This window comes from Lonchura striata, chromosome 37, assembly GCF_050655825.1.
Source record: "Lonchura striata isolate lonStrDom1 chromosome 37, ASM5065582v1, whole genome shotgun sequence".
NCBI lineage: Eukaryota > Metazoa > Chordata > Aves > Passeriformes > Estrildidae > Lonchura > Lonchura striata.
This window is the reverse complement of record NC_140739.1, coordinates 15,277,043-15,287,832: the sequence shown is the minus strand read 5'-3', so window position 1 is coordinate 15,287,832 and position 10,790 is coordinate 15,277,043. Positions and strand designations below refer to the sequence as shown.

The window sequence follows — 10,790 nt, the reverse complement described above, 5'->3', positions numbered from 1 at the left end:
CATGGCGGCGGCGGCGGCGGCGGCGGCGGCGGCGGCGCGGGAGCGGCGGCGGGAGCAGCTGCGGCGCTGGGAGGAGGCGGCGGCGGCGGCGCCGGGCCCGGGCCGCGCTCGGCCGGGGCCGGCCCGGGTCCGCTTCGAGCGGCAGGCCGAGTTCCGCGCCGCCTGCGCAGGCGCCGAGCTGGCCGAGGCGCGCGCCATGGTGATGGCGCCCGAGGGCGGCGGGCGCGCGCTGCTGGGCGGGGCCAACGCCGACGGCGTCAGCGCGCTGCACCAGGTGGGCGGGGCCTGGGGGAAGGGGCGGGGCCAATGGGAATGCGCGGGCCTGGGGAAAGGGGGCGGGGCCAACGCCGACGGCGTCAGCGCGCTGCACCAGGTGGGCGGGGCTAAGGGAAAGGGGCGGGGCCAATGGAATGCGCGGGCCTGGGGAAGGGGCGGGGCCAATGGCAATGCGCGGCACCGGGTGGGCGGGGCCTATGGGGGAGTGGGAGGGGCTTCAGGTGGGGTGGGCGGGGCTTTGGGGGTCCCTGGGGGTGTCCTCAATGTCCCCACGATGTCCCCACGGTGTCCCCAGTATCCCTGGGGGTGTCCCCAATGTCCCCACGTTGTCCCCACGGTGTCCCCAATGTCCCCACGGTGTCCCCAATGTCCTCAGGGGTGTCCCCAGTGTCCCTGGGGGTGTCCTCAATGTCCCCGCGATGTCCCCACAGTGTCCCCAATGTCCTCGGGGCTGTCCCCAGTATCCCTGGGGGTGTCCCCAATGTCCCCACAGTGTCCCCACTGTGTCCCCGATGTCCCCACAGTGTCCCCAATGTCCTCGGGGGTGTCCCCAGTGTCCCTGGGGGTGTCCCCAATGTCCCGCTGTCCCCAGGCCTGCATTGACGAGAACATGGAGGTCGTGCAGTTTCTGGTGGGGTTTGAGGGTGTCCCTGGGGGTGTCCCTGGGGGTGTCCCCGATGTCCCCACGGTGTCCCCAGTGTCCCTGGGGGTGTCCCTGGGGGTGTCCCCGATGTCCCCAATGTCCCTGATGTCCCCAGGCCTGCATTGACGAGAACATGGAGGTCGTGCAGTTTCTGGTGGGGTTTGAGGGTGTCCCTGGGGGTGTCCCTGGGGGTGTCCCTGGGGGTGTCCCTGATGTCCCCACGGTGTCCCCACAGTGTCCCCAATGTCCTCAGGGGTGTCCCCAGTGTCCCTGGGGGTGTCCCTGATGTCCCCACAGTGTCCCCAATGTCCCGCTGTCCCCAGGCCTGCATCGACGAGAACATAGAGGTCGTGCAGTTTCTGGTGGGGTTTGAGGGTGTCCCTGGGGGTGTCCCTGGGGGTGTCCCTGGGGGTGTCCCTGATGTCCCCACGGTGTCCCCAATGTCCTCAGGGGTGTCCCCAGTGTCCCTGGGGGTGTCCCCGATGTCCCCACGGTGTCCCCACGGTGTCCCCAATGTCCCTGATGTCCCCAGGCCTGCATCGACGAGAACATGGAGGTCGTGCAGTTTCTGGTGGGGTTTGAGGGTGTCCCTGGGGGTGTCCCTGATGTCCCCACGATGTCCCCAATGTCCCCAGGGGTGTCCCCACGGTGTCCCCAATGTCCCCGCTGTCCCCAGGCCTGCATCGACGAGAACATGGAGGTCGTGCAGTTTCTGGTGGAGAGCGGCGCCGACGTCAACCAGGCCGACAACGAGGGCTGGACCCCCCTGCACGTGGCCGCGGCCTGCGGGTGCCGCCACATCGCCCAGTGAGTGCCCGAAATATCCCCAAAATATCCCCGAAATATCCCCAAAATATCCCTGAAATATCCCCAAAAACATCCCCAAAATATCCCCAAAATATCCCCGAAATATCCCCGAAATATCCCCGAAATATCCCTAAAATATCCCCAAAATATCCTTAAAATATCCCCAAAATATCCCCAAAATATCCTTAAAATAACCCCAAAATATCCTTAAAATAACCCCAAAATATCCCCAAAATATCCCCAAAATATCCCTGAAATATCCCCAAAAACATCCCCAAAATATCCCCAAAATATCCCCGCAATATCCCCGAAATATCCCCAAAATATCCTCAAAATATCCCCAAAATATCCTTAAAATATCTCCAAAATATCCCCAAAATATCCCCGAAATATCCCTAAAATATCCCCAAAATATCCTTAAAATATCTCCAAAATATCCCCAAAATATCCCCAAAATATCCTTAAAATATCCCCAAAATATCCCTGAAATATCCCCAAAATATCTCCAAAATATCCCCAAAATATCCTTAAAATATTTCCAAAGTATCCCTGAAATATCCTTAAAATATTTCCAAAATATCCCTGAAATATCCCTATAAACATCCCCAAAATATCCCCAAAATATCCTTAAAATAACCCCAAAATATCCTTAAAATAACCCCAAAATAACCCCAAAATATCCCCAAAATATCCCCGAAACATCCCCAAAATATCCCCAAAATATCCCAGACTCACCTGTGACCCCCATGTAACTCACCGGTGATCTATAACCCATCTGTAACCTACTTGTGATCAATAACCCATCTATAACCCATCTATAACTCACCAATAACTTACCTGTGATCAATCACCCATCAATAACCGATCGATAACTGATCAATAACCCTTGCCAGGTACCTGCTGGAGCACGGGGCCGCCGCCACCTTCACCTGTGGCCAATCTATAACTCACCTGTGATCAATAACCCATCTATAACCCATCAATCACCCATCAATAACCGATCAATAACCGATCGATAACCGATCAATAACCCTCCCAGGTACCTCCTGGAGTACAGGGCCGCCGCCGCCGCCCTCACCTGTGCCCAATCTTTAACCCACCTGTGATCAATCACCCATCAATCAATCACCCATCAATAACCGATCAATAACCAATCAATAACCGATCAATAACGGATCGATAACCCCCCCAGGTACCTGCTGGAGCACGGGGCCGATGCCGCCGCCCTCACCTGTGCCCAATCTCTAACCCACCTGTGATCAATCACCCATCAATCAATCACCCATCAATCACCCATCAATAACCGATCAATAACCGATCAATAACCGATCGATAACGGATCAATAACCCCCCCAGGTACCTGCTGGAGCACGGGGCCGATGCCGCTGCCCTCACCTGTGCCCAATCTCTAACCCACCTGTGATCAATCACCCATCAATCAATCACCCGTCAATAACCGATCAATAACCGATCAATAACCGATCGATAACGGATCAATAACCGATCAATAACCCCCCCAGGTACCTGCTGGAGCACGGGGCCGATGCCGCCGCCCTCACCTGTGCCCAATCTCTAACCCACCTGTGATCAATCACCCATCAATCACCCATCAATCACCCATCAATAACCGATCGATAACCGATCGATAACCGATCAATAACCGATCAATAACGGATCAATAACGGATCAATAACCCCCCCAGGTACCTGCTGGAGCACGGGGCGGACGCCGCCGCCCTCACCTGTGACTAGTCTCTAACCCACCTGTGATCAATCACCCATCAATCAATCACCCGTCAATAACCGATCAATAACCGATCAATAACCGATCAATAACGGATCAATAACCCCCCCAGGTACCTGCTGGAGCACGGGGCCGATGCCGCCGCCCTCACCTGTGACCAGTCTCTAACCCACCTGTGATCAATCACCCATCAATCAATCACCCATCAATAACCGATCAATCACCCGTCAATAACCGATCAATAACCGATCAATAACCGATCGATAACGGATCAATAACCCCCCCAGGTACCTGCTGGAGCACGGGGCCGATGCCGCCGCCCTCACCTGTGCCCAATCTCTAACCCACCTGTGATCAATCACCCATCAATCAATCACCCATCAATCACCCATCAATAACCGATCGATAACCGATCGATAACCGATCAATAACCGATCAATAACCGATCAATAACGGATCAATAACCCCCCCAGGTACCTGCTGGAGCACGGGGCGGACGCCGCCGCCCTCACCTGTGACCAGTCTCTAACCCACCTGTGATCAATCACCCATCAATCACCCGTCAATAACCGATCAATAACCAATCAATAACCAATCGATAACGGATCAATAACCCCCCCAGGTACCTGCTGGAGCACGGGGCCGATGCCGCCGCCCTCACCTGTGACCAGTCTCTAACCCACCTGTGATCAATCACCCATCAATCAATCACCCGTCAATAACCGATCAATAACCGATCGATAACCGATCAATAACCGATCGATAACCGATCAATAACCCCCCCAGGTACCTGCTGGAGCACGGGGCCGATGCCGCCGCCCTCACCTGTGACCTGGAGCTGCCGCTGGAGGTGGCCGAGGACGAGGCGCTGGAGGAGCTGCTGAGGGCGGAGCTCCGGAGCCGGGGTGGGCGGGGCCTAACGGGGGTGGGCGGGGCTTAACAGGGGGCGGGGCTTCGGAGCAGGGGTGGGCGGGGGCTAACGGGGATGGGCGGGGCTTAACGAGGGGCGGAGCTTCGGCGCCGGGGTGGGCGGGGCTTAACGGGGTGGGCGGGGCTTAACGGGGGTGGGCGGGGCTTCGGAGCCGGGGTGGGCGGGGTTTCGGAGCAGGGGTGGGCGGGGCTTGGGGTGGGCGTGGCTTGGGATGGGGGCGTGGCTTGTGTTTGGTGTGACCTCGAATGGTGTGGGTGTGCCCAGGTGTGCCCAGGTGTGCCCAGGTGTGCTCAGGTGTGCCCAGGTGTGCTCAGGGTGTGTCCAGGTGTGCTCAGTTTGTGCCCAGGTGTGTCCAGGTGTGCCCAGGTGTGTGCAGGTGTGTCCAGGTGTGTCCAGGTGTGGTCAGGTATATCCAGGCTGTGCCCAGGTGTGCCCAAGTTAGGCCAGGTTTGGTCAGTTTGTGCCTACGTGTGGTCAGGGTGTGTCCAGGTGTGCCCAGGTGTGTTCAGTTTGTGCTCAGGTGTGCCCAGGTGTGCCCAGGTGTGTCCAAGTGTGCCCAGGTGTGCTCAATTTGTGCTCAGGTGTGCTCAGGTGTGGTCCAGGCGTGTCCAGGTATGCCCAGGTTAGGCCAGGTGTGCTCAGGTGTGCCCAGGTGTGCCCAGGTGTGCTCAGGTGTGCTCACCTGTGCCAGGTGTGGATGTGGCCGATGCCAAGCGCGCCGAGGAGCAGCGGCTGCTGCGGGACACGCGCCTCTGGCTGGCCTCGGGCCGTGCCCAGGTGTGCCCAGGTGTGCCCAGGTGTGCCCAGGTGTGCCCAGGTGTGCTCACCTGTCTCACCTGTGCCAGGTGTGGATGTGGCCGATGCCAAGCGCGCCGAGGAGCAGCGGCTGCTGCGGGACACGCGCCTCTGGCTGGCCTCGGGCCGTGCCCAGGTGTGCCCAGGTGTGCCCAGGTGTGCCCAGGTGTGCCCAGGTGTGCTCACCTGTGCCAGGTGTGGATGTGGCGGATGCCAAGCGTGCCGAGGAGCAGCGGCTGCTGCGGGACACGCGCCTCTGGCTGGCTCGGGGTGTACCTGGGGTGTGCCCAGGTGTGCCCAGGTGTGCTCAGGTGTGCTCACCTGTCTCACCTGTGCCAGGTGTGGATGTGGCCGATGCCAAGCGCGCCGAGGAGCAGCGGCTGCTGCGGGACACGCGCCTCTGGCTGGCTCGGGGTGTACCTGGGGTGTGCCCAGGTGTGCCCAGGTGTGCTCAGGTGTGCCCAGGTGTGCTCAGGTGTGCTCACCTGTGCCAGGTGTGGATGTGGCCGATGCCAAGCGCGCCGAGGAGCAGCGGCTGCTGCGGGACACGCGCCTCTGGCTGGCCTGGGGCTGTGCCCAGGTGTGCCCAGGTGTGCCCAGGTGTGCTCAGGTGTGCTCACCTGTCTCACCTGTGCCAGGTGTGGATGTGGCCGATGCCAAGCGCGCCGAGGAGCAGCGGCTGCTGCGGGACACGCGCCTCTGGCTGGCTCGGGGTGTACCTGGGGTGTGCCCAGGTGTGCTCACCTGTCTCACCTGTGCCAGGTGTGGAGGTGGCCGATGCCAAGCGCGCCGAGGAGCAGCGGCTGCTGCGGGACACGCGCCTCTGGCTGGCTCGGGGTGTACCTGGGCTGTGCCCAGGTGTGCCCAGGTGTGCCCAGGTGTGCTCAGGTGTGCTCACCTGTGCCAGGTGTGGATGTGGCCGATGCCAAGCGTGCCGAGGAGCAGCGGCTGCTGCGGGACACGCGCCTCTGGCTGGCCTCGGGCCGTGCCCGGGACCGGCCCCTGGCGGGCGCCGGCGCCAGCGCGCTGCACGTGGCGGCCGCCAAGGGCTACATCGAGGTCATGAGGTGAGCGCCTAAAAGCGCCCCAAACACACCCAAAATGGCCCAAATTATCCCCAAAATATCCCCAAAATATCCCTGAGTTATCCCCAAAATAGCCCTGAAATATCCCCAAAATATTCCCAAAATATCCCTGAGTTATCCCCAAAATATCCCTGAGTTATCCCCAAAATATCCCCAAAATATCCCCGAAATATCCCTGAGTTATCCCCAAAATAGCCCTGAGTCATCCCCAAAATAGCCCGAATTATCCCCAAAATATCCTTGAAATATCCCTGAGTTATCCCCAAAATATCCCTGAAATATACCTGAATTGTCCCCAAAATATCCCTGAAATATCCCCAAAATATCCCTGAATTGTCTCCAAAATATCCCTGAAATATCCCCAAAATATCCCCAAAATAGCCCTGAGTTATCCCCAAAATATCCCCAAAATATCCCTGAGTTATCCCCAAAATATCCCCAAAATATCCCTGAGTTATCCCCAAAATAGCCCTGAGTTATCCCAAAATATCCCCAAAATATCCCTGAAATATCCCTAAAATATCCCTGAAATATTCCTGAAATATCCCCAAAATATCCCTGAAATAGTCCTGAAATATCCCCAAAATAGCCCAAATTATCCCTGAGTCATCCCAAAAAAACTGCCCGAATTATCCCCAAAACAGCCCTGAGTCATCCCCAAAATATCCCCAAAATATCCCTGAAATATTCCTGAAATATCCCCAAAATAGCCCAAATTATCCCCAAAATATCCCTGAAATATCCTTGAATTGTCCCCAAAATATCCCCAAAATATCCCCAAAATAGCCCTGAGTCATCCCCAAAATAGCCCAAATTATCCCCAAAATATCCCTGAAATATCCCTGAATTGTCCCCAAAATATCCCCAAAATATCCCCAAAATATCCCCAAAATAGCCCTGAGTCATCCCCAAAATGGCCCGAATTATCCCCAAAATATCCCTGAGTTATCCATGATATATCCCAAAAACAGACCCAAAATGGACCTGAATATCCCTGAAATATCCCCAAAATAGCCCCAAAATATCCCTAATTATCCCCAAAATATCTCTGAGTTATCCCTGAAATATCCCCGAAATATCCCCAAATAGCCCCAAAATAGCCCCAAAATATCCCCAAAATATCCCCAAATAGCCCCAAAAATGGACCCAAAACTGCCCAAAATATTTTAGGTTTGTTTTGCCTGTTTTTGGGTTTATTTTGGTGATATTTGCCTGGTTTTGGCTGGGTTTTGCTTGTTTTGGGTTTATTTTGCCTATTTTGGGGTGCTTTGGGGTGGTTTTGGCTGTTTTGGGGTTTATTTTGTCCGTTTTTGTCCGGTTTTGTGTTTATTTCACCCGTTTTTGCCCGTTTTTCCACGTTTCTGGCTGTTTTTTGGGGTGATTTTGGCCGTTCCCGGGTGGTTTTTTTGCCCGTTTTTGCCCATTTTAATGTTCATTTCGCCCGTTTTTGCCTGTTTTCTCCTGTTTTTTTGGGTGATTTTGGCCGTTCCCACGTGTTTTTTGCCCGTTTTTGCCCATTTTTGCGTTCATTTTGCCCGTTTTTGCCCATTTTCCCCGTTTTTTGCCCGTTTTGCCCGTTTTTTGCCCGTTTTTGCCCATTTTAATGTTCATTTCGCCCATTTTTGCCCGTTTTCCCCGTTTTTGCCCGTTTCTGACTGTTTTTTGGGGTGATTTTGGCCATTCCCGGGTGTTTTTTTCCCGTTTTTGTGTTCATTTTGCCCGTTTTGCCCGTTTTTCCCGTTTTTTGCCCGGTTTTGGGCGCCAGGCTGCTGCTGGCCGCCGGCTGCGACCCCGACGTGCGGGACGAGGACGGCTGGACGCCGCTGCACGCGGCCGCGCACTGGGGCGAGCGCGAGGCGTGCCGGCTGCTCTGCGAGCACCTCTGCGACATGAGCCCCCAAAACAACGTGGTATGAATGGGTTTTGGGGCGAATTCCGGGGATTTTGGGGCATTTTGGGTCATTTTGAGGCATTTTGGGGGGAGCTTTGGGGGGTTCCCGGGGGGTTTTTGGGGTGAGGTTCGGGGCGTGCCGGCTGCTCTGCGAGCACCTCTGCGACATGAGCCCCCAAAATAACGTGGTATGAGGGATTTGGGGTGAATTCCGGGGATTTTGGGGCATTTTGGGGCATTTTGGGTCATTTTGGGTCATTTTGGGGGGAGCTTTGGGGGGTTCCCGGGGGGTTTTTGGGGTGAGGTTCGGGGCGTGCCGGCTGCTCTGCGAGCACCTCTGCGACATGAGCCCCCAAAATAACGTGGTATGGATGGGATTTGGGGCGAATTCCGGGGATTTTGGGTCATTTTGGGGCATTTTGGGTCATTCTGGGGGTTTTTGGGGGGAGCTTTGGGGGGTTCCCGGGGGGTTTTTGGGGTGAGGTTCGGGGCGTGCCGGCTGCTCTGCGAGCACCTCTGCGACATGAGCCCCCAAAATAACGTGGTATGAGGGATTTGGGGGAAATTCCGGGGATTTTGGGTCATTTTGGGGCATTTTGGATCATTTTGGGGCATTTTGGGAGGTTTCATAGGGGGAGCTTTGGGGGGTTCCCGGGGGGTTTTTGGGGTGAGGTTCAGGGCGTGCCGGCGGCTCTGCGAGCACCTCTGCGACATGAGCCCCCAAAATAACGTGGTGAGGGGTTTTGGGGTGAATTCCGGGGATTTTGGGGCATTTTGGGTCATTTTGGGTCATTTTGGGAGGTTTCATAGGGGTTTTTGGGGGGTTCCCGGGGGGTTTTTGGGGCGAGCGCGAGGCGTGCCGGCTGCTCTGCGAGCACCTCTGCGACATGAGCCCCCAAAATAACGTGGTGAGGGGTTTTGGGGTGAATTCCGGGGATTTTGGGTCATTTTGGGTCATTTTGGGGGTTTTTGGGGGGTGCTTTGGGGGGTTCCCGGGGGGTTTGTGGGGTGAGGTTCGGGGCGTGCCAGCTGCTCTGCGAGCACCTCTGCGACATGAGCCCCCAAAATAACGTGGTATGAGGGATTTGGGGGAAATTCCGGGGATTTTGGGGCATTTTGGGGCATTTTGGGAGGTTTCATAGGGGTTTGTGGGGGGTTCCAGGGAGGTTTTTGGGGGGTTTTTGGGGTGAGGTTCGGGGCGTGCCGGCTGCTCTGCGAGCACCTCTGCGACATGAGCCCCCAAAATAACGTGGTATGAGGGTTTTGGGGCGAATTCCGGGGATTTTGGGGCATTTTGGGGCATTTTGGGGCATTCTGGGTCATTTTGGGGGGAGGTTTGGGGGGTTCCCGGGGGGTTTTTGGGGTGAGGTTCGAGGCGTGCCGGCTGCTCTGCGAGCACCTCTGCGACATGAGCCCCCAAAACAACGTGGTATGAATGGGTTTTGGGGTGAATTCCGGGGATTTTGGGGCATTTTGGGGCATTTTGGGTCATTTTGGGAGGTTTCATAGGGGTTTTTGGGGGGTTCCCGGGGGGTTTTTGGGGCGAGCGCGAGGCGTGCCGGCTGCTCTGCGAGCACCTCTGCGACATGAGCCCCCAAAATAACGTGGTATGAGGGATTTGGGGGAAATTCCGGGGATTTTGGGTCATTTTGGGGCATTTTGGGTCATTTTGGGGAATTTTGGGTCATTTACAGGGGATTTTCAGGGATTTTTGGGGGGTTTTCAGGGGGTTTTGGGGCTGTTCTTGGGGTGTTTCTGGGGGTTCGGGTGATTTTGGGGAGGTTTTGGGGTTGGGTGATTTTGAGGTTTTTTTGGGGGGATTTTGGGGAGCTTTTGGGGTGTGCGGTGTTTTTGGGGGGGTTTTGGTGATTTGGGGTGATTTTGGGGAGTTTTTGGGGTGATTTTGGGGATTTTTGGGGGTTGTTGGGGTTTTTTTGGGGTTTTGGTGATTTAGGGTGATTTTGGGGAGTTTTTGGGGCGATTTTGGGGGTTTTGGGGTAATTGGGGTTTTTTGGGGGGTTTTGGTGATTTGGGGTGATTTTGGGGAGTTTTTGGGGGGATTTTGGGGAGTTTTTGGGGTGATTTCGGGGAGGTTTGGGGGTTTGGGGCCCATCCCCACGCTGTCCCCAGGGGCAGCGTCCCTGTGACCTGGCGGACGAGGAGACGCTGCCGCTGCTGGAGGAGCTGCAGCGACGGCAGCTGCACGTGAGAGCCCCAAAACGGCCCAAAACCGGCCAAAACGGCCCAAAAACAGCCCAAAATGGCCCAAAAACGGCCCGAGAATGGCCAAAACGGCCAAAAACGGCCAAAACCAGCCCAAAAACGGCCCAAAACGGCCCAAAAACGGCCCGAAAACTGCCCGGAAATGGCCAAAACGGCCAAAACCAGCCCAAAAACGGCCCCAAACCTGCCCGAAAATGGCCAAAATAGCTAAAAACGGCCCAAAAACTGCCCGAAAATGGACAAAAACTGCCCCTAACTGCCCAAAATGGCCAAAACTGCCAAAAACAGCCCAAAAATTGACAAAATTGGCCCGAAAACAGCCAAAAACGGCCCGAAAATGGACAAAAACGGCCCAAAACCAGCCAAAAACTGCCCCAAACTGCCCAAAAATGGACA

General features: G+C 56.1%; 1 protein-coding gene across 1 annotated transcript in view; it reads left to right on the top strand.

Moving 5' to 3' along the window:
* Nucleotide 1: 1 nt before the first annotated feature.
* PPP1R12C (protein phosphatase 1 regulatory subunit 12C) overlaps nt 2-10,790 on the top strand; it is a 28,158-nt gene continuing 17,369 nt past the window's right edge. Inside the window, exons 1-6 of the mRNA XM_085565724.1 lie at nt 2-274; nt 1,596-1,726; nt 4,256-4,374; nt 6,103-6,262; nt 8,046-8,190; nt 10,302-10,376. Coding sequence (XP_085421850.1) covers nt 2-274; nt 1,596-1,726; nt 4,256-4,374; nt 6,103-6,262; nt 8,046-8,190; nt 10,302-10,376 — 903 coding nt within the window. The remainder of the gene's footprint in view (nt 275-1,595; nt 1,727-4,255; nt 4,375-6,102; nt 6,263-8,045; nt 8,191-10,301; nt 10,377-10,790) is intronic.